Raw genomic sequence first — 27,434 nt, forward strand, 5'->3', positions numbered from 1 at the left:
AAACGCCACGGACACACCCGTTTCTGTGGTCACTGTCCAGCACAGGGGCCTGAACTCCAGGGGGAGCACCATGAGTGGGGAGCCTCCCAGGGGTGCAGGCTGAGGCTGAGTGGCTGCTCTAAACAACAGGGCTTAGAGGAGTGAGATCTCAGCCCTGCCTGGAGGGCAGTGCTCTGTGTACTGAGAGTCAGAGCCTGATGCCCAGTTGTCATTCTAGCTGTGTGACCCTAGTCAAGTCACTTAACCTCTCTGAGCCTGCACATGTGTGGGAGGTATGAGATATCTCCATGACCCCTTTCAGCTTTGAACCTGAGACCCACACAGAGAGGAGCCCATTAGCTTTGTTTTCTCACACCCAACAGGCCAGCTGCGAGCAGCAGGAGGGAGGCGGTGGCTCAGAGGCTGGGACACTCAGCCCTCAGGGGGCAGGGTGGGGCGAGGCAGGACACCTCCTCTGGGCCCCACTTTTAATGTTTTTCTGAGAAGGCACTGTTTGTTCCTCTGAGAAACCACTAGGGGCCCTGCCATCTTTTGGAAAACAAAAAATAACCAGTGGCAGCTGTCCATTGAGTCCTAAAGAGGAGTTGTGGGGCCGGGAGGTCTGTGTCCAAGGCTCACGGTCCCCACCACATCAACCACAGTAGACCTGGCTCAGAGAACATGAGCCCAGGGAGCCCTTAGGCCTCTGCAGCAGCCTAGCCACAGCTCAGGGGTGGGTGCACAAGCTGTGTCCTCGGCAGAGGCAGAGCTCCCAGCCCAGGTGGGGCCGGAGCCTGGGCTGACAGCTGAGCTGGCCTGCCTCGTCCTTCAGAGACTCTCATCTGGGGCCCCACTCCCTTCACCCCATGCAAACAAGCTACTACTGCAACTTCATATTTTATTTTTAATAGTTTCGGAGCTTTGTTGATTTTTGTATTTTTGTAAAAAAAAGTTTTCACTTAATTTTGAAAGCCCTTTTGTGCTGAGCACAAGGGGGGGCTGGGGCCAGTCCCTCGGCAGCCCTCTTGCTCCCACCCCAGACACCCAGCACTGGTAGTGGGGTGGCTTCCCTCCGCCCACTCCGCCCTCCCACCCCACTGCATCTCTCTGTACAGAACAATTTTTAAAATGGAAGCTAAGACACACTATACATCGGACAGGCACGCACACACATGCACACAGGCGTCCGCTCCAAACGGGGCAAGACGTCAGCTGCACTCAGAGAGCACCAAGGAATGCATACGGAGCCCCTCCTGGTGAGGAGGGCAGGGCCTGAGCCCCCCTGGTCCTCACAGTCCGCAGCTCCTCCCTACCAATTGCCCTGCTAGCTGCCAGAGGGAGGGGGCGGAGAGCACGGGGAAGGGGGGGGGCCGTGCCAGAAGGAGGGGGAACGGAGAGGGCAGTGCCAGCCTGGTAGGTGGCCCTGGGGCCAGGGAGGCTGCTCTGGGAACCCAGGGGAGAGGACTGAGGCAGCCCCCTGCCTCAGGAACCTGAGGGGTAGAACTCCTGGGCCTTGACCCTCGAGGGGCTTCAAGGGCCCGGGGTTGGGAGTGGGGCTACTTGGGCCTGCCAGCCCCGAACTAAATACACATTTGGTAAACCTATGAGCTAGGCTGACTTGGAGCCCCAGCACCCCCCTCAGGCCTCACAGCTGGGAACCAGGTCTACCTGGGCCTCCAAACCCTGGCCCGGCCCTGGCCTGGGGAGGTGGGTGAACAGGGCCTGCCCTGAAGGCTTGTCCCCTCCCGGTGGCCCCTTTTAGCTTCCCACCCTTCCCTGTTTAGGCCCCAAGAAGTTAAAAATAGTTAGTTCCTATATAAAAAAGAGACAGAAACAGATTCCCTGCCAAAAGGCCGGTGGGAGAAGAAGGGAAAGTGGGAAAGGTAGGGAGCGGGCTCGGGGAGGACTGCAAAATAGTTTCTTCTTTTAAAAAGTGCTTGGTAAGTCTCTTTAAAGTGTGTGTCTATATCTATACACAGATATACACACAGACACTGTCACACACTGGCTGCCCACGCACACCTGCACACACAGAAATGTATACATAATCATATACATACATACATACATACATACATACATACATATATATACTTTAAAAAGTCCTAGGTGGGAAGATCTGAGCCAGGCCAGGGCCGGGCCTGCAGGGTCACGACTGGAGGGTGTGGGCCCGGCCAGGCTGGCAGACGGGGCACTCGCTGCCCTCGGCACAGAGCTCGCACAGCACAGCGTGTTGGCACGGCAGCACCGCTCGGTTCTGCTCCTGACACTTAAGGCATTTCACCGACTGCATGTGGAACACGGCCTGCGGGGGAAGCGATATCGTGGTCACTGGCCTGGCCTGGGGTCGGAAAGGTTTCTTAACTCTCGCTTCAGCCCCTTGGGAGGAGAAAACTGAGGCGCAGCGCTCGAGTCATGCTCACAGGCCCCAGCTGACAGGGAGAGCAGGGTCAGGGTCAGGCTGATCACCTCAAGGCTCCACATTTCTGCTTCCGGCTTTGGCTGTGGGCTGAGTGTGAGGAGTCAGAGCCTGGGGGAGGGGAGGGCCAGGCTGCTCTGCAGCCCCATCCGGAGGGCTATCTCCCACACTGATCTTGTAGTGACCCCAGGTCCCCAAATGAGAACAACGGGGCCTAAAGAGGGCAGTGGCCACCTGAGACTTTGCTGCCTTAAGAATTCTCTTTCCACTGTACGAGGCTTCCTTGGGGCCCAGCTGGTCACCTAGGAATGCAGACAGAGTAGCCCTGGGGACCTAACCATTCTGGAACGTCTGCTGGTTCATGCAAAGCTCAGAGAATGAGCTGTCAGGATGCGAATTAGGTCACGCCTGCCCTCAAAAGTGCTGGGGTGGGCATGGACCCACCTCCTGCTTTCTCACCTCCCCAATGAGGGACTCTCTCTTCCTAGCTCCCCTCTGGCAGCCAGCATCTTGTGCTGGCCCAGCTGCTGGGCAGAGGCTCTCAGAAGGAGGATGGCCATCCCTGGAGCAGTGTGGGCTCACCAGAGTCCAAACACTGGCTGTGGCCACTTATACCCCCCCAGGGTTCCCCTAACCTCCTGGCTGACCTTGTCCACTTGCTCCAGGCGGGCCCGCAGCTGCTTTTGGAGGGAGTAGAGAGTGGACAGTGAGAGGGCCTCCAGGTCGGAGAAGGCAGGCAAGGCCTGCGGGTCGGGGCCTGAGTGCTGCCGCTCCAGCTCCTCCTGCAGCTTCTTCACCTGCACCTCCAGTGCGTCCCGCTGCTCCCGGGCCAGCTCACACTCGGCGCCCGCCGCGCTGGCTCGCTCACCGGCCTCCTCTGCCTCCTTCTTCCAGGCATCACAAGCCTGTGGGCCGAACACGCAGCACCTTGTCACGATGGCCCGCTGCCCCCCTGCCCCCTGCGAGTGTGTCTCTGGGAGCCTGTATGAGCCAGGGTGGCTGCGGGGCCTGCTGGGGAGCTGGGTCAGCTGTCTGGGGAGGGGGCGGGGAGGAAGCTGATGCTGCCTGCAGAGAAGAGAGGTTTCAGGACCTGCAAGAGACCCTCCGTGGGCAGGGAGGGGGGCTGGGCCCCAGCATGGCTGCCCCTGGACAGAGGGCCCATCTCAGAACCTAGAACCCTGGATGTGAGCCCTGGAGAGTCAAGGCTTCTTAGGAGATCAGGGACTCTCCTGCTCTGGGACTAGACATGTGAACAGCTCACAGAGTTCCAGGTCTTAAACACCAGCCACCCCAGGGTCCTGACAGGGAAAGAGAACAAAACTGAGCTTCTGCTCTGTTCTCCAGGACCCCTGGCCTCCCCCCGCCCCCTGTCCGTGTGTGTGAGGGGCATGAGCTGGATGCCACGAGGCCCTGGGGAGGGGAGGCATGGGAGCGCAGTACCTGCTTGGCCTGCTTCCAGGACTCTTCCCACTGCTTGATGGTGCTGTTTGCTTCATCCAACTCTTGCCGAAGCCGGGCCAGCTCGGCAGCCCCCGGCCCTGACAGGAAGGCAGGGGACGTGCCTGGGGAGAAGCTCCCAGAAGCAAAGTGCTCCCAGATGCTACTGTTCATTCCGTTCAGACCTGCCCCAGGAAGGGGAGGAATGTCAGCACTCTGGAGGGTCCTACCTGGCCTGGCCCGGCCCTGCCAGGGGTGCCCAGGGGCTGTTGTGCCAGGCTCGAGCAGTGTCGGGCTGGAGTTGGGTCAGACCTACTGTGGTGCCACCTGCCACTTAAACTGCGTGTCTCAACATCCTCATCTGCAAAATGGGGTGACTCAGGGGCCTGGGGAGTGCTGTAGGGAGAGCAGTCTGTGAGGGTGCTCATTTGTGATGGTGGCTGTAGGCTAGACAGAGGGAGCGAGACAGAGGGAGCCTTCATGCAGCCTGGTGTGAGGGCCAGGAGGAGATTCAGGAGAAAGGACAGGCCAGGGCTTCAGATGATGGCAGAGCTGGAGCAGGAGGAGCCCTGGGTCCACCTCGTTTTATGACAGTAAGTGGTGGAGCCAGCACACAGTCAGGCTAACTCCCACTGCCTCTTCTTTCCAGTCTGCTATGCGGCACGCTCATGCACCTCACCCACTCACCCCTTCCCCAGACGTTCGCTGGAACTGTGTGGCCCCTGCTCTGTGGCCCTCAGGGCAGTCCTATCTTCCAGAACAGGACCCATATCCACCTCTGGCTCATTCTGCCACCACATTTTTCTAGTGATTTCTTTCTTGCTTCCTTTCCCATGAATCCAGCCAGAATGCTCCGGAACCAAATGGATTTAAGACAGAACCACCACACTGACACGAAGAGCAGACCCAGGCCCTGGAGGCTCTGAGCCACCACTTCTCACTGTGCACTGGCCCAGTGCCTAGCACTTCATTCAAGCCTCACAACCACCTTATGAGGTGGGTGCTGCCACTATACCCATTTTACAGCAGGAGGAACTAAGACAGAGCGGCTAAGTCACTTGTCCAGGATCACAAAGCTAAGGGAATCATGGGACAGGGACCTGACTCACCTCTAACCCCAGGGCCCCTACTCTAGCCTCTGCTCTGCTCTGCCTCTGGCCGTGGACAAAGAAGCCAAAGGCACTTTCCAAAGTTCAGGTTCCTATCCCAGGTCTTGGTGAGCCACACCCTTTCTTACCCAAAGATCCATGTGATGCTGAGGTTCCCAAAAACGTGTTTTCTGACTGGCTCAAGTGGCCCTGGGGCTGTTGCAGGAAATGTGAAGAGAGGCTGACAGGAGGGGATGGGGATGCTGAGTGGAAAGAGGCAGAGCTTCCCAAGGAGCCAGGGATGTTCACGGGTGCAGAGCTCTGCAGCAAACTGCCACCTGCAAGAGAGGCCCAGGAGGGCGGGCCCAAGTGAGGACAGGGAAGCCATGTGGGGCCACACAAGCAGGGGACTGTTCCATCTGCCCGCGCTGAGCCCGGCAAACCCCTAGGAGCCTGCCCACACAACCCAAGCCACCCAAAGCCCAGTACCTATTGTGATGCTGCCTGGGTGGGGCACTGTGCTGCTATCAAAAGTCTTCTCTAAGGCAGCCACCCCAAACTCATTGAGGTCCAGGTCATCCAGGGCAGACTCTAGAACAGAGCAATCAGGTCTGAGCCCCTCAGCCTCCCAAAGTTCCAGGCCTCACCTCTTGAACCCACCTGCCCTTTACGCCTCATCTCCTGCCCCCACCTCATCTTCATGCCCAAGACGCACTGCACCAGTCCTCTCTCAAGCCTCTGCCTGGGACTGGGCTGCTCTTCTGTCACACCAGCCTGACACTGCCTAGCACAGTCCAGCTCCTTGGCTCTCCTTTCTGAAGCCTTCCTTGACACCCTGGGGGAATCGGGTCCCAGTCCAGGGTTCCTGCCTCTGACGGGGTCTTATCTCCTGATGTATGGTCCGTATGTCTCATCTCTGAGCTCACTGAGGACAGGCTCGTCTCTGGGCCTTCAGGGGCTAACGCATAGTAGGTGCTCGACAAATGTGCACTACTCTCTGCTGAACTGGACCAGGAGGGTGGGAACAGTGTCCCTCCCTGATGTCTTCATGTCTGTAACCCCAGTCTCTACACTAGAACCAGCACAAAGTGGCACCCCTCAATGACTGCTGAAAGGGAAGAATGTTAGCTTCTGATGACCAGGAACTCTGGGGACAACTGTGTAGATTATTCACCGCACAAGGAAACCTAGTTGAGGAATGAGTGGGCGCTGAGGATGCATGTCGTAGAATAAAACTGCACTCGCCCAGGGGAAGAGGTATCTCTACTTTGCTCTAAGGGCTAGTACTGGCCCTACACCTTGGGCTTGTTTCCTCTTTAGCTCAGAGGCCAAGAATGCCTACCCCCTGACCCCCAAGTCAGATGTCTAAAGTCACCAGTACGCTGGGTCAAGTCTCACTCCAGAGACTCAGTGTCTCTGAGTTCAGATCCAGGCATAGACTTGGTAAAAGAAACGGCTGAATTACCTATGACTGACTCGACCGTGTCGCTGGTGGGGTAGAAGGGCAGAGCATTTGCATTCATGCCAGGGATGCTGCTGGTGCCCGCGGGGCTGGGGGGAGTAGCTGCCAGGCTAGAGGTGATACTAGAAGAGATGCTTGAGGTCAGGGGGCTGCCCACGGGGAGGATGCCCAGCATGTCCTGCAACGAGAGAGTGAGGAGAGGCAATGGGATGCCGGCCCAGGAGGCCACGGCAGGGGCTGGAGATCAGGGCTGGGTGGGACAGAAGGAAATGAGGCATCCCAGCCCTGGTCTGGTTGCCCCCATGCTGCCTAGATAGGGCCCCACCCACTCCAACCTAGTTGAAAGACTGGTGTTGGAGGGGTGTGGTTTGGAGGCTGCAGGTCCCCCTCACCTCTACAATCTCGTCTAGGGGAAGGGAGAAGTGAGTCCAGTGCCTGGTACAGTGTAGACGCTCAGTAAATATTTTTTGACGGACTATTGAGTGAGTCTAGGAGGTGAGGGGCTCCAGGGCCTGACCCACCCTCTTTGGATTAGGGCTTGTGCCCATCTTAGTCCTGCCCTCAGCTTGTAGGGAAAGCATGCCTCCCACTCTCTGTGGGCCTGGCCTGGTCACAGTAGGTGCCAGAAGGGGGCTGAGAGTTTGGTACCTGTTTGGGCTGAAGCAGAGGCTGCTCTTGACTCCTGGGCTCTAGTGAGTGGGGTTTTAACTTGGCCTGAGAGAGAAAGATCAGAGAACAGGAGATGAATGTGGTGCTAGGGAGGGCTTCTGAGTCCAGGAGTCCTCCCAAGCATCATCCACCTGCCATGGCTCATTGGGGCTGCAGGTACCACAGGCCAGGCTGGGGGCAGACACCTGCATTCCCCCTTCACACGCATGCACCCTGCTCTCCCTCCATATCTCTACTCCCTTCCCTAGCCTAGGAACCAAGGGGGCTGCTCCTGTCTTCCTGGTGACTCCAAGCCTCAGGTAAACCCAGTCAGCAATAGCCTGTGTCCTGCTCCCACGGCCCTGCCACATCAAGGCAGCATAGGGCAGGGAAAAGACGTGGTGTGGGGTAGGAAGGCCAAGGCAGGCACCCTGCTCCTCCATCAATAGCTCTGTGACACCGGGTGAGGTGCTCAGCCTCTCCAGCATTACTGTCCTCATCTATAAAATGGGCTGGCCTTACGCACTCTGCTCAGTCTTGGAGATGCTGAGGACAGGGGCTTCCTAGCGCCTGGTCACGCTGCCCACAATAGGGCAGCCCTCCATGGACAAGGCCAATCTCACTGGGCTGCCCGTCTCATCCCTTACCTGGCATTTGAAATTTTTCAGGAACTCGGCTCCCACCTGGTCTTCCCTCTCAAAGCCGGGAGCCTTCTTATAGCTGCCAGGGGCGAGGCCAGACTCCCCAGGGAAGACAATGCCTTCCAGGTTCGGGGGCTTCCTCATGGAGCCCGGGGGGGAGCCACAGAGGTTGGACGGGCTGCCTAGGCTGCTATTTCTACAGAGGAGCTGCAGAGAAGGGAGGGGAGTGGGCTGGTGGGCAAAATGCAGGCTGGGGCACGGCCCACCCTCCAGTCCCGCCTCAGAAGGAGCTTCTTCAGCGAGGGCCTTGCATCCATTCCACCTGCCAGTGGGCAGCAACCCCCCAGAACCTCATGAGGAAATCGTGTGTGGGGCTGGGGGCTGAGGGTAACAGAAGGCTTTGTCCCCTCTACCAGTGCTACCCAGGCTATCGCAGGCTCTGGGGACACTAAGCCCACCCACAACCCACTTCTGACAGAGAAAAGAACCCATGTCCTCCTCCCCAAACACAGGCGGAGAGGGTGAGGGGAATGAGAGGCAGGTGCCGGCTCCTGGTAGGTGTGGTGCCCACCCGCCCCTGGACAGACACGTACGGTGCTGAGGTCAGGGGCATGTGGACTGGAGGGGCTCACGGGCACCGAGTCTCCGGCAGCAGATGGCATGTACAAGACGGGACCCGGCTGAGTGGGGCTGGACACGGCTGAGGAAGGCTGCAGATCATCACTGAGGGACGGCTCTGCAAGAGACAGTAGCAGGGTGTCAACAGGCTCCCAAGCCAGACATGCACCTGGTCTCTCATCCCCTGTACATAAAGGGAAGCTTCCACCTATTTCTGTTAACATCATGTACAAATTGTATTCACTATGAATCTTCCCAATGACTGGAAGACATAAGTAAGGCATGGTTCCCATTGTATAGATGAGGAAACTGAGGCACAGAGAGGCAAGGTAAGTCTACCAAGGCGACAGAGCTAGGAACTGAAGAGCTGGGACTTGAATCCCGATCTGTACGACTCTGAAGCCTGAGCCATGAGTCAGTTCTCTGTGCTGCCTCCATTGGTGGTCCCAGTGCTCAAGGCCGGGGACCATCTCTGTGCCAAGAATACGCTTCCCCTTCACAGGGCCCTCAATGTATTTGTCACTCTAACCCCAGAGAGAAGGTCTTAGCTTGGGAAAGGGTGAAGGGCAGCCAGCACAGTGGCTGTGACTTACACCCCAGCTTTCAATGACAGTTTGAAAAAAAATAGTAACATATCTTGGTGATTTTCTATATGGATTACTTTGAAATGATATTATTTTGTAATGGGTTAAATACAAATATATTGTTCAAATTAATTAAACCTGTTCCTCTTGCTTTATTTTACTGTGGTTACTAGAATATCTAAAATGACATATTTTGAGTGAACAGTTCTGCTCTCAGCAGGGCTCAGCAGGGCAGAGCGCCACGTTCAGTTAGTGATGCCTGCCATGCATGTGGCAGGGGTGGTTGCTGGGATCTGCCTAGCGGGCTCTGGGCGGGCGCCTCCCCTGCCTGAGCCTGAGCAGAGGTGGCGGGAGGGAAGGGTGGCAAGCATGCTGCCTCAGGACAAGGGGGGCAGCTTACGTTCTATGTGGGCGAAGGCGCAGAAAGGTCCTCGGGGACAGCTGCCCGACTGCTGCATGTCATTGCACTTGGTGGATTTATAGATCTGGAGGGACAGGGCGGAGCAGAGGAGGGTCAGGCTGGGGCAGAGAGGGACAGGCAGGCAGGCTGCCTTCAGCATGGCATGTTAGGTTACTAATGTCTTTTCTCCTCCCCATTCCACACCGCTTCCCCAGGTTTCTCCCTACCAACTTCCTACTCAAACTCCTGAAGCAGACACTGCCACCCCCATACCGAGGACGCCCTCCCTTCTGGGCTCAGAAGTCCAACCAGCCCTGATTCAGCCCTCAAAGGATCTTGTCTATGCCACTCTCCACTCAGGGTCTTGGCCAGGGCTGTGGCCTCTGAATGTGCCTCTGGGCATTAAAAGAGCCAAAATCATAGGGCATCCTGGGTTGGGATCTAGGTTGGGACCTACGCTGGGTCTAACTTTCCACCCTACTGTTCGTAGCCCACATAAGGTAGTCTGTCCAGGTGTCTATCTCAGGGTGTCCCGGGCTCCATGGAACCAGGCGACGGGACAGCTTGTGCCTCCATGTACCCTACACAAGATCTCAGCACACTGATATGGCTCAAGGCCACACCATGGAGCCAGCAAGCGGGGAAACTGTTTCAGGGAGGCTGCTGGTCTGCTAGGCTCTGGTCTGGAACAGGACAACTGTTCAGGACAACTGTTTCTTATTTTTTTATCCAGATGTCACTGGATTGTAAACACAACTCATGATGCAAAACCCAGAACGGCCAGGGTGCTAGGCCAATCTATGCCCTCTCTGTCAGCAGGCCTGGGGGAAACAGAATGGGAGCAGGGGGCTGCTTGATGAGCATGGGCTCAGAACAAGGGAAGTTACCAATTTAAGGGGCAGGGCTCCTTTAGGTCCTGCCTGTCTGGGGGCCTGTGGCTCCAAATCCCTCTTCCAGGATGGAGTCAGGGTGGGCTCTGCCTTGCTTCCCAAAGAGGCTGTGTAAGGCCACCCACCCCCTGAAAGGCCAGGCCCAGTCCCAGGCCCACCTCCGGGTGGAACTGCTGCTCCGTGCGGGTGTGGCAGTACTGGCAGGCATCTCCATTCTCGCACTTGCCAGGATCTCCCCACTCATCCCCGTGTTTCACGTTTGGACATGGAGATGACCTGGTCCAATGAGAGGGTGGGGTCACATGGATGCCAGAGAGACAGGTCAGGATGTGAGGGATGCCAGCTAGATCCCTGCCCCACAGACCAGCAGTGGGCTCTGCTGCTCAGGCCCAGCTCTGCTCCGCCAGCCAGGTCCTCCCACTGAGCATCACGCAGCCCAAGGACAGCTGGGCCATAACCACCACTACTTCCTACACCATGGCTCAGCCCTAGCAGATGCCCATCTGGATTAGAGCTGAGGGGCCCCAGAGAGCGTCAGACCCTATTTCCTCCTTTCCTGCCATTCCCTTGTCCCTGGGCCTCCCTGCCTCCAGGAGCAGTGAAAGCAGCCACTGCTGTGACCCATCCCTGCTACCTCTTTCTCCCATGGTGGCCCTATTTGGGCAAAAGACCTGTATTTGTGTTTCCGGGGGCTCCGCCGCCGGTCCTTGCTGTTGTGGTAGTAGGGACAGGCATAACCCTGGCGGCACAGCCGCGGGGGCTTCTTGCACGGCTCCGTCTTATAGTTCCCCAGCACGTAGGCAGTCTCTGCACGGGCCAGAGGCAGGGGTCAGGCAGGTGGGGTGGGGGGAAGGGGAAGGAGAAGCCACTGAAAGGGGTCTAGGAGCTGAGGCTCCTGTGAGATGTATGAGCAGGGCCACTTTTTCTCGGGCCAAAGTCAAGACTGAGATAACCTAGGACAGAGTAGGGTAGATGCTGTCCTTCACTGGGGATACTCATAGCTCACAGGGTAAAAAGGGTGCCCATGGGAGGCTCGAGAGCACATGTACATGCACTTACATAAATGCACAAGTACATATGAGTGAAAGCCCCCTGAGAAATTTGGGGTGCACCTGGGATGATGATAGCAGGCAAGGTATGTCTGGGGAACTCCCCTAGAAGTGGCCCCGAATGACAGGGCTGTGCCTGGCTGGATGTAAGGTGGGATGAGGTGGTGGTGAGCCAAGTCCTTAGGACAGCTCTAGGCAGGAGCGGGGTAAGGACAGACGTCTGGTGAGAGGGGCTGGCCATCTGTGTGGCCATCTTTACCTTGCCATCGTGGCTCTTCACTAAGGATCTTTTCTATCATGGCGTGGCTTGCGGCCCCAGCGGACTGACCCTCTATGCTGCCTTCCACTGTAGTCTGGCCGTTCTGCAAGGCCTCCATGGCCTGGAGCTCCCTGGGAGGAGAGGAGAAGACAGAAAGAGCGGGGAAGGGGCATGAGGAGGAAGGAACCAGAGTGCCAGCCCTGCACTCCATGTGTAGTACTCACCATGTCAGCAGCCAGGCCCCCACCCCGGCCCACAGCCATCAGCCCAGTGTGGCATCCAGCCCACCTGATGTCGTAGACAGGTGAGCGGAGGTCATGGGGCCCGTGGGCAAAAGCGCAGTGCAGGCCGTTTTTGGTGCAGTTGCCTTTTGAGTCTGTTTCATGGATGCAGATTCCAGTTTTGTAGTAACGCAGGTGGTACCTGCGTTCAGTGTCCCCTGTGGTCCTGTGCAGGAATGGGCACCTGAAACATGGAAATGGGAGTAGGGGGTGTCACTCACTGTGTCCCTGTAGCCTGGGCTCCCAGCCCCCGCCCTTTCCCTATGACCAGACAGAGCACTGATGGTGGGAGCCACTTGGGTTCAGATATAGCCTTTAGGCTTAGCAGAGGGAAGGCCTGTGTAGGGGTCCCCGCAAGTGGGAAAAAGAGAAGGGGCCTCCCCCAGAGACTGGCGGGGTCTGAGGAAGGCGGGCAAGGCTGCACCAGTGGCCCCCAAAGCAGCCTCAGGCTGGCTGCTCAGACTCTGCTGGCCTAGGGCATCTGACCCAGGAGATGTGGGGCTCCTCTGAGGCAGGCTGGGGGCACTCACTCGTCGCCCTCCGGGCAGAGGCCGGTAGCCTCATCGTACTTGGTGCAGTAGACGTCGGGGCTGTAGTTGAACGTGCCGTCCCGACGGCGGATGGACCGGCGGCGCCGCTGGTTCACGAAGTGCCAGTGGAAGCAGGTGTAGGGCCGATGCTGAGTGCATTTGTGTTGCACAAAGAGCGGGCACTGCTCCGTGCGGAATTCCTTCAGGTACCTGCAGGGAGAGCCCCCATGTAGGGTAGGCCAGGAGCGGAGAGTGAAGCCCCTTGTTTCCTAGCAAGAAGCTGGTCCTGCTCTGGGGTGATGGTTTCATGGGGATACCAGGAGAGGCCCAGAACAAAGGCTGGACCTCAGCCTGTGGATCCCTCCCAATGCCCAGGTCCTAAGTCAGTCTGAAGGGCTGGAACCATGGACCACCAGGGCCCTCAGCAGCCAGCTGTCTGCCTCGGTGACCAGTGGAGGGCTTAATCAGTGGCCTGTCCTTGGAGCCCTCCCTGAGGTTTTCCAGCAAAGGGATGCAAACAAGAGCATGAGGAGCCTCCTTCAGACTTCCTGCAGGTTCTCTGCTGCCCAGGTCTGCCTGCCAGTTCCTGGGGGCCTCATCTGTCTATCCCAGGGCCAGTGCTGGGGCCCCAGGTTGACGGTCAGGGAGGCTGCTGCTCCAGAGCTGAAAGCCCAAGTCACAAGGCACCCCCCTGACTACTGACTCAGATATTACTGTCCTGTGTACCTACCTCCTCTCAGAGATGTTTGCTAGCACTGACTAACCTGGGGACCTGGTACTCTGTCTGTCCTTTTGGCCTCCTCCGAACCTTTGTCTCTCTCCTTTGCTCTGCATGTAAGGGCCAAGACATCTCCCAAACTCCTCTCCCATGCATCACCCAGTGGAGGGCCCAGGTTCATTTATACCGTTAAAAAACACATCATCCACACTCTGTTTCACTCTGTGTCTAGGTGGAGGGTTTCTTAGCTTTGCCCCCTGCCCCACAGGGAACAGGCAGTGGCGCAGTCTCTATTCATCCCCTCATGCCCTAACAGTGAGGCAACAAATGGCTCGATAGAGAGCATCTGATGCCAGCGAGGAGGAGGCTTCTAGAAGGTGCAGAAGGCTATGTGAAGAAGGGAGTGTGGAAGGAGCAGTACCTGGGGCTGGAGGACATGGGACAAAGGCCAGAGGGCCCAGCCCGCATCTTTGGCTCCTGCCTCACTACTCTGGGCATATGGAAGGTGTGGGGACAGGTAAGTCCTGGGCTGAGAGTTTCCAGATAGGTTTTCTATAATGCTAATGAAAAGTGCTGGAAAACCCGCCCAGTCTTGAAGTGCGGAGAAGCGTGCGGGTGTGTGGGTGCTGGAGCTGGGTGCTCCCTGGGGAACACAAATGGGTTGTAAAGTGAGGCTTCCAAACAGGCCTGGTGTTCACTTAGCACATATTTACTGAGCACCTATTAGGTGCAGGCATGGCAGTGAGAAATGAGGACATTAATGAAAGCCCCATTTTCATGGGAGAGACACCAATAGCAGGTGGAATCACTCAAGTGTGGAAGGGTTTGCTCAGGGTTCCTTGGGAACCCAGAGTCAGGACCCTTGACCCAGGCTGAGACAGAGGAAGGGGAAAGGGAAGGGAGGTGCTAGTGGGTGGAGAATGTGGGTGTTTTAGGCACAGAGAACAGTATGAACTTAGAAACTGTATGTCTGGGTCACGAGCTCCAAGTACCCTGTTGGGATGTTGAGTGGATAGGAGAGGAACCAGAAAGGGGAAATGTGGATGCAGTGAGGTGCAGGAGGAGCCACTTCAGAGATATCGTCGCCAGGCTCCAGGGACATTCTGAGACACTGGGTAGAAACCTGGAAGGCTCCCTAGGGCCCGATGCTCTCCTGTCCCCTTTGGCATTGGGACACAAGGTCTTCCTGTCTCCCTCTCTGTCTGCTTAGACAGAACGTTGCACCTCATGCTGGACACAAGTACCAAACCCTAGCACTGACTTGTGACATCCATTCCCCAAACTAGGCTGACCCCTTTGGGGCAGTACGTACCCAACCTGACTCTTGACCCACTAGGAGGCTAACTCAGGAGGAAACAGGTAGGAAGTAAGAGAAGGAAGGCGAGCCCAGGGCCAGGAACAGAGAATGAGGTTAGGACTGTCAGATCCCATACCGGATATCAGGTAAACGAAATTTCAGATAAACCAAAGATGTTGTGGACATGCTATAAGATTATCCATTGTTTATCTGAAATTCCAATCTAACTGGCATCCTGTACTTTCATTTGCTAAGTCTGGCCGCCCTAAGAGTGGTGCCTGTCTGCTTGGTGTCGGTGCCTCAGTGAACACCCAGGGAGGCAGTCAGGGAAGAACTCAGGACATGGTCATCCTGACTTTCAGCTCAGTCTGTCCTGCTGGAGAAAGAGAGGTCCTGGAGAGCCTGCTTCTTTGGGGCAGCAATGTCCACAGTGCCCTATGTGGATGCCAGGGCTCCACAGGGGCCCAGCTGGCAGGGGTGCCAGAGGACAGACACAGAAGCAACAAATTACATCATTTTAAGCCTCTTCATTTCCACTCCCACTGCCATGGGCCAGGGACCTGGTTCCTTTTAGTAAACTGTTTTGCTCCAGGCTCTCCCCTGTCTAGCTTACCCTGCACAGTGCTCACTATTCTTCCTAGAGCCCAATTTAATTCTCACTTTATTAAAAGTCTTCACCTTCTCCCAGTAGCCACTGTTAAGCACCAACTACTCGGCCTGGCAGTCCAGGCCCTACACGTCTGGCTCTGTATATTTTTCCAGCCCCATTTCGCTGGATTCCTCTCCATTCCAGCCAGTAAAACTGGAGTCCCTGCAAACAGAGCTTTAACTTCCCTCCCTGCCTTTGCTCGCATTCCCTTCCTTTCCTGTAGAAATCCTTCAATGCTGAATTCAATGGTATGAATCTTCTGATGCCACCATCTCTATAAAGCGTTCCTGGACCTCTTGCTTCCCCTCCTGCCCTTGTCACCAGCTAAAAGTTATCATCCCTAAATTTCCGTAGCACTTGCTCTAGACACTTCTTTGCTCTTACCCTGCACTGCATGTTAAAAGCCTGTATCTTTTCCTCCACTACCAGATTGTAAAGTCCTTGAGAGCAATCATGTAAGAACCCAGTACAGTGACCAAGTTTGCCGAATGACTGTAACAAGAAATACGAATGTCTCAGAAAGGGCCAAGTCCACAAAGCACCACCAGCAGTTTCATGCTGCCACCAGCAGGGTAGAGCACTGACAGCTGAAAGCCTAACCCTGCTCCCCCGTGAGACGCATCGCAGTGCAGACCTGTCTCAGCAGATAAGGCAGCCGGGCCTGCAGAAAAGCCCTCATGAAAGAAGGGGCCGAATGACCGCATCTAGGCAGCAGAGAGCCCACTTCCAACCAACTCTAATGAGGTGAAGGACATTTCTAACCCTTTGCTTAAGTGATTAACGGAACTTACCATCCACTTCCTAGGAACCAAAATGTTGGGTTCGAATTTCCCCTACTCCCTCTCCCCCTCCAACCTTGTGCTAATAGGAGTGCAGTGCCCGGAAGGCAAGGAGAAAACCACTTATAAATTACTCTTCTGTATTTTCATGGATTGACATGAAACATAAATTATCAGTGCAATTGCACAACTGTCTGGTAATAAGTTCCAATCCATCTTTCCATTTTAAAGGTTTGACAGCACAAGATTGAAGAAATTAAACAGGCTGAGACTCAATGTTTAATTCAACCCACTCTCAGGAAACCCACCAAGTCCTAGGGTCTAACCAAGGAGGGGAGACTGACCAACCACCCCCTCCCTCTCCAGACTTGAAGAGGACACAGGACACAGGGCCATAGGACTAACCTCTTCACACTCCCATCTCCCAGGAATACACTCACACGCTCAAGGGTAAAAGCCAATGAACCTAGACTATGGCTTCACATTGAGAGGCCTGTGACCTGCTGTGGCCACGAGGAGTCAAGAAACCACTGAGGCCTGAGTAAGATCTGTCAGAGAAAGTCAGGCCTTTGACCAGTAGAGGGGCTCCACAAAGCCTGGAGGACACTGCGACTGGTCAGAGCTTCACCTTGGCTGAGGAGCAGAGCCTCATGCTTGCCCCATGGGGGCTGACTTTAAATCAAAACCATCCTTCCCTCCTTTTCAGGATATCACATTAATTATCCTAATAGTGGTTTACTTATAAATGTAAAAGATTACTATGAAAGTAATATGCCCACTAAAGGGCAAAATCAACCTTTGTCCCGCCACTAATAATGTCAGCCTTTTGGTAAATTTTCTCCCAGTATTTTTACACGGATGGTATCATAATGTATCACACTGCTAAAATGCTTTACAAAACTATTAATACTTTTCTCTAAAAACTTTTAAAATCAAATACGGGCATCCAGTTTTTAAAAAAATCAAATAATCTTTCAACATTATTGGATTATCTTTAATTTTGGAAATTAACAGCAAAAATCAGGGTACTTGAAATCTAAATGTAATCACTTGCCCCACTAAACCAACAGCGATGACACAGGAGGGATCAACAATAGATCAGTAAATTATATCACTGTTAAATCAAGAGCTCAACTGCTCCCAGCTCAATTCCCAGCTAAACTTTAAATCCCATTCCAAGTGTCTGACTGAACAGATGCGTCAGTCTGAATGTCTCACTGTCTTCCGGCGAGCAGCGTGAGGAGGGTTTGAACAAACTGAACAAGCAGAAGGGTATCAGAGACGCCTGACAGAAACACTATGCAAGTTTAGAGGCAACGGGGATCAGGCCACTGAGGCTTTCATCTGAATCCAGTTCCCCACAACCTCTAGAATGGTGCTTCGCAAGGCCTCACTGACTGCTGGCACTGGCTGGCTCCCCTACCCAACAAAACAAACTAGAGCAGGGTCAGCAAACGTTTTCTGTAAAGGACCAGGTAGTATTTTAGACTTAGAGGGTCAAGACACCAAACTGAGGATATTATGTAGGTACTTACATAACAAGAGAGAAAACAAATTTCCACAAACTTTTTATTGATGAAATTCAAAATAAAATAATTGGCTACAATTTTTTGTAATACAGGTTGACTAATAAGAATGGACTTAGGAGGGATAACATTTGCCAGGTTGAGGTCCCTTTCATCAAAATTACACATGTTCATCTGTTAAAGCTAATTCTGTAATAAGATTTTACATATTTCATCTTTGAACAGTGGGTGTAAACTGCTTAGATGCACAGGTAAATGGATTCTGAAATACAGGAATTTCCTTTGCATTCATATCAAGATGCATAATAAATGCTAGGACTGCAGTCTGTGTTTGGCAATCACATCCATGGTAAATCTCTGTGCAAATGGAGATCTCACCTTTGCTTTAACTTTTGATAGCACAGTGTATTAGGCAGCCTGACAACTTACGAGTCAAACAACAGTAGTTGTCAAGATGACTTTACTGCAATACAAGGTTTGCATATAAGTGATGATTTGCCTTGTGATTTTAGGGTGAATTCACTAAGAAACATTATGAAGTCTGCAGCAAAAGCTGATTTCCAAAGCCATTCACTGTTCAATAACAGTAGTTGAAAATGATTCTTCTCATTCAGAAAAATTTCAATCTCAGCCCTGAACTCAAAAAATTACCAGAAAACTTGACCACTGCTAAGCCATCAAACTGTTGTATAGTAGGGCATGTCGGAACATTCAGCTTCTACTTCTGGCCAAAACTCAAGGAACTGACTGACTGACGATGGTTAAGTCCACAAGAGTGAAGTTCAGCATTGATCCTAATGGTTTATTAATACGAGAGTCAAAAACTTTCTGCAGAGCCCCTGCTGATGCATAATACAATGAATAACCATGGGCTTTAAACACCCTACACTTTCCTAAGCTTTGTAAATGTATATGGTGGTATACAACAGCTCAAATGACACTTATCTGTAATCTACTATTTTCCATATTCACATTAACCCTACTGGCTACTTTTTTCCCCCATACATACTCCTAAAGAGAAATTTAGTCATAGAGTTCATACTTCATGGCTTATCAAAGATTCTTCATTTTTGCTCAGCTGGGCGTGGCTCAGCAGCTGAGTGTCGACCTAGGATCCAGGAGATCTCAGTTCAATTCCAGGTGAGCACACATACCCGGATTGCAGGCTCGATCCCCAGTCGGGAGCATGCAGGGGTCAGCCGATCAATGACAACTTTCTCATCATTGATGTTTTTATCTCTTTCTCTCTCCCTCTCCCTTTCTCTCTCTGAAATCAATAAAGATATATTAAAAAAAAAAAAAAAAATTCTTCATTTTTAAGTTTGAGAATAAAATATAACTTCAAGAAGAGTATTATAAGAGCAGATAAATAGTAGATTAAGAATACTAAATTACTCATACAAGTGTGTGTATGTGATATATATACATATATCTTAAAATTTGTTGAAAATCTTTTCTCTCTTTTGAAGAGCTTTAGGTAAATTACTACCAGTTGTAAATTCAGTTTTTACAGGGACATACACATTCTGTTTTGACATCAAACATGACCCAGAAACCATACAATTTTGTAACAATAACCACACCAGTGGAAGTTGCCAAAAAATGACTTAAAAAATGAGGCCAAACAAAGCTAAAATCGGTGCTTGGCAAATATTCGGACAATTCTGATAAAGTGCCATACATACAGTGATAGATTTGGCTTCCACATCTCCTGAAGTGACCCTGGTTGAACATTCTCTCTAGAAAGTAAGTGGCTAGTGACCTTCTGGGTGTGCCTGAACCTTTAAGGCAGGCTTCCATCCCATAACTGGCTTTTAGCCAAAGGGCAGCTGTGGTTAAGGCCAGTTATGAACCTCCTAAATAAGAATGGCATTATCCTAACACAGAGACAGACACATGCGCAGGAACTCACACAAGTGCTACGGGCACTTAGGTAAGCAAATGCTTTAGGGTTGGGGAGCCACTCACTGGCAAATGATTTTTCCCACTCTCCACGGAGCTGTCCATGCACCAAGAACTAACGAGAGTCATGAAAACTACAATGCTGATGTATAACTAGGCCTGTGTGTCCCTGGTTCCTTCTTTCTGTAACTGTTCCCTTGCCCTAAGGATGCTGTAACTGGTAAAACTTAGGAGAGAGAGTTCATCACTCACGCCACGGGCTTTGGAGAATATGTGAGTACTGAAAACCCTGGTCTACTGTTTCCTAAATTAGGTAACACTCTGACTTGATTCAAAGTTTTTGCCTACACAGATGGCCTGAAAAACCTCCAATTTGATGATCATTTTAGTATTATGTTTAAATCAATGTGTTACTTTGTACACGGTTTTCTGTACAACAAAGTTGTTGGCGCTGGGAGAGTGGATCCTTATGTAAGATTACAGGCAGTCTGATGGAGGCTATACAAAAAATGGTGACTGAAGAAAAAATGGATGCATAAGAGAAGAGTGTGCTCTGAGGACAGCCCTAACCCACGTGTGTCCTATAAACTGAAGAATCTACTCTAGTGTGGATGTGGCCAAAGAAGGCATTTGGTTATGGCTCCTGAAGGAGGTAGTAGTGCAAGTAAAGCAGTAACCTGGGCCTTGTTTGAATATTGGCAAGAACGGTATTGACAAGGTGCTAAGTGCCAGGCACTGTTTTAAGTACTTTACATATATTAACTCACTTAATCCTCACAGCAACCTCATGCGACAGGTACTATTGGTATCCTCCAGAAAATGACACACAAAGAGGGAAGTCACTTGCCCAAGGTTCCACAGCTAAGGGGCAGAGCTGGGCTTCAAACCCAGACAGTCTGGCCTTGGAGTCAAAACTCTTTTTAAAAAATATATTTTTATCGACTTTAGAGATAGAGGAAGGGAGAGAGAAACATCAATGAGAAGAGAGAAACAACTATCGGGTGCCTCCTACACCCCCCCTACTAGGGATCAAGCCCGCAACCTGGGCATGTGCCCTGACTCAGAATCGAACTGGTGACCTCTCGTGCATGGGACAACACTCAACCAACTGAGCCACAACAGCCAGGTCTGGAGTCAGTATACTCTTAAACATCATGCTATTAACTGTATTTTTCTTAACTGAGCTAAAGGGAAAACAAGAGTAGCAGCAAATAAGCATTAATGACCGTGGAAGCTGTTCAGAATATATCGGGGGGTTTTTGACAGGCCATAATTATAATACCATAAAATAAAAGTCACTAAAAATAAAAACACAAATGTTAACTTTAACATACTCTACTGAATATTTAATATTAACTTGACACACTCATTATAAAGCATTCTCAGTTCAATAGTAAAATTTAAGTTTTGGGGGTTTTTTAAATAAGAAAATACAAGTACAGGTTTCTAATTTATGCTATGTTTAGAGAGGTTTAATTTAGACAAATCCTAAAGTGGCAGGCTAATAAATGCCTGGCACCACTTAACAGTAAAAGTGACTTCAAAAAGATATAGCAACGTTCTTACCGAAATTAGTAAAAGCTTAGATACTATTTAAAACCTTGGGGGTAGTTTTGTGAATAGGCCAAAATTTCATAGGAAGGTGGGAACATGGGCCTTCCCCCCCTTATCAGAAGTCATTCTGTTAAGGGCTTATGGCAGCCATATGGTGTTTCAAGTACTAATAGGAAACAAATGAGTCAACTTAAGAATACAAAAGGCAAACTGTGATATAGAGTAAGGGAAGGGAGCAAACATTTCAATAAGCTGAGATCTGACATGATGATACTGCCACAGGCCTTAGTATCTTCTTTATCTCCTAAAAAATTGAGCCACCAACAGGAAAATGGTCGCCTCACAGAGAATGCTACGAGATTTTTAAGTTGCTAGACTCCTTTCCATCTTCTCCTCCTCCTCAGCTCTTGATACTGCTGTCAAATTCTACACACTGGCAAAGAAAAAAGGGGTGAAAGTTGAAGGATTTTATAGAGAAATAATAAAAGAGTTGTTGTGATTATTTGAACTAAAATATTATAGCCACTGATACATTTTAGATGCCTAAAACACATGGCCTGACCATAAAGAAATGCCCAGGTGAACATTAAACCAATCATCACGATGCCTGAAGAATAGAATCTATTACATTTTAACAGAACAGCACCCTTCTCTTCTGCCCCCCCCCCCCCCCAGGAAATAAACGCAATTCATTTTACGAAGGCATTGGGGAAAACATGCTTGCTCCTCGTAACAGCTGGCAATTCAGAGACAATGTATAAAGTACAACTACCAACAACCAGGAAGCTCAGATCTGCTGGGTACTCACTTCTTATCTCAAAAGCATCTCCACAGACTTACAACACGGGCACTCTCACTAGAATGGATGCACAGGGACTAAGCCATTGCGAAGGCTGGGAAAAGGGTGCCAAGGAGCTTTCCACAAACTGCAGGTTTTCCCATACTGAATGATGCTGCCAAGCCCCAAGGGACCATGTGCTCTAAGGCCTCTCTACTAGTAGGGACTCATATGCATGGACTTTTTTTTTTAAAAACCCTTTCTTAAAAATGAGATGTCACTTACACAACATAAAAATTCATCAATTTAAAGTATACATTACTTTGTGTTTTTTTAGTATAGTTACCATGTTGTGTAGCCATCACCAATTTCAGAACATTTCCATCACCCCATAAATATTCCCCCATAACTATTATCATAAGCACTGATTTTACCCAAAGTTTCTCTACATATATCTCTGTTGCCCAAGCAGGTATTTAAGATGGTTGGTTGAGCAAATCTATAGAGTATCTATATCGTAAGAAAACAAGAAAGCTACATTGTCCAGAAGGATACTGAACTCAAACATTCAACATCCACCTTCACAAAACACATTAGTGTCCCCTAAATTCATCCAAGATGTTAAAAGAAGGGAAGACAATCTACTAGGATCAACCATAGCTGTCCATAGTTACAATTTCAAAATACAGGAAATGCATATGTGGGGAAATCTCATTTAGTATCAAGAATAGCTGATTAAAAGCAACAACAAACCAAAAACTTAATCATTAAGCAAATACTGCCCCATTTGGTAAAATAATTTCTAAACCAGTCCACTAGTTAAAATAATGTAGCTATACATACAACCTTACTTTTATCATTCTTCTGACCTAGAGACTCTCCTAATGAGAATAGTAATTTTTCGACAAAGGTATGGCAGGAAAACCTGCAGATGTGTGGTGCTATGGCTGTTGCAGGGATCTCATTACCCAAGTGAGCTCATGGCTTCTAAGACGCACAGGAAGGAGACCTCACCTTCAGGCATCAGGGTGTTGAAAGCGGGAGGAAGTAGGTCCACGAGGGTGTCTTGCTTTTGTGCACTTATCTGGGGTGTTATTTCCAGAGAAGGAGTTCCTTTATAGAGTGTGCCCAAGATGGATTTCTCTAAGATGCTCTCAGAGTTGTCCAGCTGCCCTCACCAATAAGTCACAGTCTTTGTAGGTTGATAGAAACCACCAGTCAAAGCAGATGCATATGGATTGTGGGGAAGCCTTCTTTAGTATCTAACATAGCTGGATTAAAACAAAAAAACTTAACCATTAAGCAAATCTTCACTTTAATCATTAATTCAGATTATAGCAAATATCAACTAGGTGCTAAGCTTGAGTCTACCCTCAGCATGGGCAATTAACACTTACGAACAGGGATTTTGTGGGTTTGACTGAAGGCCACAATGAGATCTTAATTTTGGTTCTGCAAGAAATTAGTTCTACTTGATAAATAGGTAAACAAGATCCAGAAATATTTATTGGTAATTTAACTCATTCTTGCTGAGGTTGCTAAGCAACACTTCCAGTGACTCCAACTGTACAACAAGTTGTAGTCTAGTAATATATTTACAATTTTATTGCAATTTGCAATAATGATTTAAATACATGTTCATTTCCTGGATTTTCTAAAAACACAATCAGATGCAATCAAGTGAAGTTCATCACTTTTATATAATGTATAAACTAACAAGTTTGCCTCAAAATAGTTATCTATGGAATACTGCTACATGATCCTTGTTTAAAGGTACCCAGGAAACAGTCTCCTAAATTACAATGACACTTGGTTAAATGAAGCTATAAAGTATTTATCCTGTCTACCTCCAAGAAATCACACAGTGGCCAGAAAACTCCAAGAAACCGTCACGGAACTAGAATTTCATTTTCCTTTAACACACGGCATTAAGAAGTTTGAGAAATAAAAAATCAACTGCAGGTGAAAGAATCCAAAAATGATTTAACGTCTTTGAGGCTCTCAAATAAGGATATAATTGTCATACAGCAAAAAGCCCAAAGTTAGCTAAATTTATAGATATATTTCGGAATGTAATTGCTCAAAAATTTCCCATTCTTAAATTTGTTTTTATAAAACTCTTCTAATATATAAGATGACCTTGTTCTGAATAAACCTGGATGAAAATTAGTCTTTGTGAAATAAAAAGACAAATTATCAAGCAATGTGGTTCGTGTATTGGAGGAGTACTAATACATGCACATTATCACTTTAGGGTGCTAACCACATATCTGGAGCTGTTCAACAGAGGAAATCCTGATATAACCATTTTCTAAAGGGGTCGGATTCCTCAGGTCTAGCACAAGTGCCTACTGAGAGGATTATTTCAAAGTTTCCCTTAAATCAAGATTATTCAAGAGATTAAAAGAAAATACTAACACAATAATTATCCTTCAAGCTATGTTATGAATAATCCTTGGTTTAGAAAAAGCAAGGCTCAACCTCCAGGACTTCAGTTGTGGGAAGAAGGCATACGGGAAGGGAAACATTGCCCACAGGAAGACAACTTTTGCTTTTGGTGGATTCAATTGTGTTTGCCAAGACTACCTGCCATTATGATGAGTGGGACTCAATTTTAATGCAAATTTCTTCTGTATTATTGCAAAGAGCATTGCATGTCACATAATCTTAAATAATACAGGTATAAAAAACACAAAATTAATGTAATTGATGTATAACAAAGATTTTGACAGGTAAAAAAAGAAATGTTTAAACAAAGAGGCCTATATCTATCTGTATTCAATGATGGGATCCATACAATAGCTAAGACCATATTCAGATTGGAACAAATTCTAGAAATTCATGCTGCAAGGGAGAATGAAAAATTGCTGGGCAGCTCAAAATTTTATAGCAAATGTTGAAATAAAAATAAAAATGTTCCTGTATCCTAACCCTAACCCCCAAAAGCAACAAATAGGCTCATCTTAAAAAAAAAAAAAAAAAAAAAAAAAATCAGAGCCAAGAGTAGTACTGGTGTCATCATCTGTGCTTCATGCTCCCTGCTCCTCAATCCTGCGAAGACAAGGGAATGACGTTTTCCCCATCATCACAGCTTCTGAAAGCCCACAAACCTAGCAAGGAAGACAGCTGATTTCCACCTCTGATTTTTGGAGATATAAACATACACACACATACACACACACGAACAGGTAACAGAAAATAAAGAGATGGAAACACATACAATCAAACTGAGTTCCACCTACTACTGTCGATTTACAAGCCACCTCAACAGCCAGGCGTGATCACTCTGCACTTACCCCGCAAGGGATGGAAAGGCAGATTTTCAACGAATGAGCGTCAAGAGCCCAAAGACTCAGATATTAACACTCATCTAGGCACAGCGGTTGACTCGTTTCGCCTGTCAATTCCATGATGCTCAGTACACTCAGTGACAACGCAGAGACAGGGCGCTGAAACCAAGGCTCACATTACTCAAAACGTTATAGGCATTTCCCCGAAAAAAAACGTGATCCGAGCAACTAGAGATTATAAAGCTCTAATTACGGGAAGTCTGTAGATTTCCACATCAAGACCGTACTGTTGATGGACCGCAACATCCAACTAATCAGTAATTCTCTAAGGTGGGCCCATCTCAGCACAACAATGGAGGGCCCGCAGGACAGGACAACTCCAGTAGGAAAGGGCCAGCGAGCCAAGCCAGGCCCCGTCGGGAAAAGTTACACAGTTAACGGGAATCTGCCTGTAGTCAAGAAAAAACTTCAAATGACTTCAACCAACAGCAGAGGATCGCACAAGGAAACCAATACACTTCCTGAAGCTGATGGTCCCCCCGTCCAGGAACCGTTTCCCGGTGGGGGTTCCTTCTGTGACAACCGCTCCTCCGTTTAGTTCTTTCTGCTCCCAACAGACGCTCCCTGCTCTCGGTTCACCAGGCGGCTCTCACGGGCCGTTCGAGCCCCGAGGTTCTGAGTCGCCAGCGAGCCTGAGGAATATATATACCCGGGGATCCTCCTAAACGCGCCCGTGGCTCAGGAGCCCACGGGGACGGGCGCCGCTCGGGAGCTCATCGGGGAAAATGGAAACCGACATTTTGCTTAATCGGAGGGCCCGCCTCTTTTCAACCTAGCGCTAGGTAGTTGCTTCGCGTGCCTTCGAACGCCGGGACAGACAGACAGACACCTACACTTCAGACACGAGCAGACTCCCAGAAGAGGTTTTCCATCTCAACTGGACTCTTGTCGTGTCAGCATTTGGGGCGCTCCCTCTGATGCCACATTTGGGTTGTGCCTGAGGACACCCTCGGACCCCATCATGCTCAGGGTCCCTGACTCCGGCTTAGGTCAGCTGTGTAAGGGGAAAATATACGGGCCTTAGGGGCGCAAAAGGGCCTGGACTTCACGCTAAGGGTCACTCATAGGTGGTTCCGGGGCTGGCCCCTCAGGAGCTCATCCTGGTGGTGTCTTGGACTTTATGAACCCCGCAAGTGCCTGGTGCTGCGGGTGACGACCTGAGGAACAGGTAGGCCTCGAAGGCCTGGCCTAAGATGTGTGCGCTCCGCACCCCGAGCGCCCGCCTTCTCCGCTCGCCGCCGGAGACCGAGTTTCCCGCCCCACAGCCCGACCAGAGGTTGGTGGCAGTTGGAGGCAGTTGGGACCGGCCCCAGCAGGTTGGAACCGGTCTAAGCCGGGCCGGAGGAGGAGGACGGGGGGGAGGGAGAGGCCGCCTCGCGCTCTCCCTGCGCGCGTGACTCACGCTGGCCGCTGACGTCAGGCGTGCGCGCGCGGCGGGGGGGGGCTCTACGTACGTGTAGTGCTGCGGTTTCTCGGGCTGTGCCTGCAGCACCTGAGCGGTAGCGGCCGGGGGCGCGGAGGAAGCTGCGGAGCCGCCGGGCCCGGGGCCCTTCGACATGGTCCTGTCTTCCTGCCTCTTCGCCGCTCCCCTTTTATTATTCAGTCTGCGCGGTCCGCGCCGAGGGCCCAGTGCGCCTGCGCCGCGCCACGAGAACGTGAAGACCCCCCGCATGGCAGCAAGGGCTGCTGGGAGTTGTGGTCCTCGGTTCGGATGGAATTTTACCGTCGGCTGAGGGTTGCTGCCAAAGGATCGGACCACAATACCCAGAGATCCTTGCAGACGGTGTCCCGGATGCTGAGGGCCCGCGACTGCTTTCGGGAATTGCAGTTCGGCCGCGTTTCTCCTTCTCAGCGCGGTTCCAGTTTCGTAGGGGTACTTTTCCTTGAAACTGGAGCCCCTGGAGTAGATGGGGCCCAGAGCTGGGGAGCCTTAACGACTTCTGTGAAACAGTTCCAAGTGTAACTTTACTGCCAACAGTGTAATAATGACCTCGCCTCCGGAGTTGGGTGTACTCTGGGCTCGGTTCAGATGCCGGCCCCAGCCGCGTTTAAGAGTCTAGTGTCCTCCGCTCGTGCGGCAGGCACCTGGCGTGCGCGAGCAGTATTCCTGCGGCGGGACCAGGGACTCGGCACGGAGGGAAGTCTGCCTGCTGGAAGTCTGCTGGAGAAAGCTTTGCTAACGAAGAGCCGCGCGACACCATCCCCTGTTCCCGCGTCTCTGCTGGGGTGCTCCACAAACCTTCAGCAACCCCGAAACTCCGCGATTTGGTTCTCTTTTCAACTCAACACCTGGCCTGACCGACTTGTTTCCAGTACATTAGGGACCAAGGACGAATTTAATCTCCGTCTAGAATAGTCTCAGGTACACTGGCAAGTTGCAGGGGTGTTGAGAAGCATTACACAGTGTCCAGAGGAAGGGCCTGGGTTTGAGTAGGAGCTGCAATTTATAACCCACTTCAGTTTCCTGCTCTGCATGTCAGCCTTTGTATTTGGGAAAATGCGTCTCCCCTCCCCACTTCCCACCAGTGGGGCTAAGTTTTTCACTTTGTGGCCTTTGTAAAATAAGCCAGTTCCCCCAGACCTAGGCATTTGATTC

The 27,434-nt window shown here is 50.9% G+C and overlaps 1 protein-coding gene across 5 annotated transcripts; it reads right to left on the reverse strand.

Moving 5' to 3' along the window:
• Nucleotides 1–867: 867 nt before the first annotated feature.
• Nucleotides 868–26,554, reverse strand: UNK (unk zinc finger). Of its 5 annotated transcripts, none has more exons than XM_081115739.1 (16): nucleotides 26,293–26,554; nucleotides 12,325–12,495; nucleotides 11,763–11,939; nucleotides 11,475–11,605; nucleotides 10,838–10,973; nucleotides 10,325–10,442; nucleotides 9,277–9,361; nucleotides 8,268–8,410; nucleotides 7,681–7,881; nucleotides 7,034–7,099; nucleotides 6,389–6,563; nucleotides 5,413–5,514; nucleotides 5,073–5,261; nucleotides 3,839–4,020; nucleotides 3,034–3,303; nucleotides 868–2,284 (listed from the first exon to the last, which is right to left on the reverse strand). In XM_081115739.1, the coding sequence occupies exons 1-16, from the start codon at nucleotides 26,508–26,510 to the stop codon at nucleotides 2,129–2,131; spliced, it is 2,520 nt and encodes an 839-aa protein (XP_080971865.1). In that variant the 5' UTR covers nucleotides 26,511–26,554; the 3' UTR covers nucleotides 868–2,128. The 5 variants fall into 5 exon arrangements, with proteins under 5 accessions (XP_080971865.1, XP_080971863.1, XP_080971864.1 ...); XM_081115737.1 differs by having other exon boundaries at nucleotides 12,286–12,495; XM_081115738.1 differs by having other exon boundaries at nucleotides 3,046–3,303; nucleotides 12,286–12,495; nucleotides 26,293–26,553.
• Between the last annotated feature and the right edge of the window lie 880 nt (nucleotides 26,555–27,434).

The sequence above is a fragment of the Miniopterus schreibersii genome (assembly GCF_964146895.1).
Source record: "Miniopterus schreibersii genome assembly, chromosome: 16".
Lineage (NCBI taxonomy): Eukaryota > Metazoa > Chordata > Mammalia > Chiroptera > Miniopteridae > Miniopterus > Miniopterus schreibersii.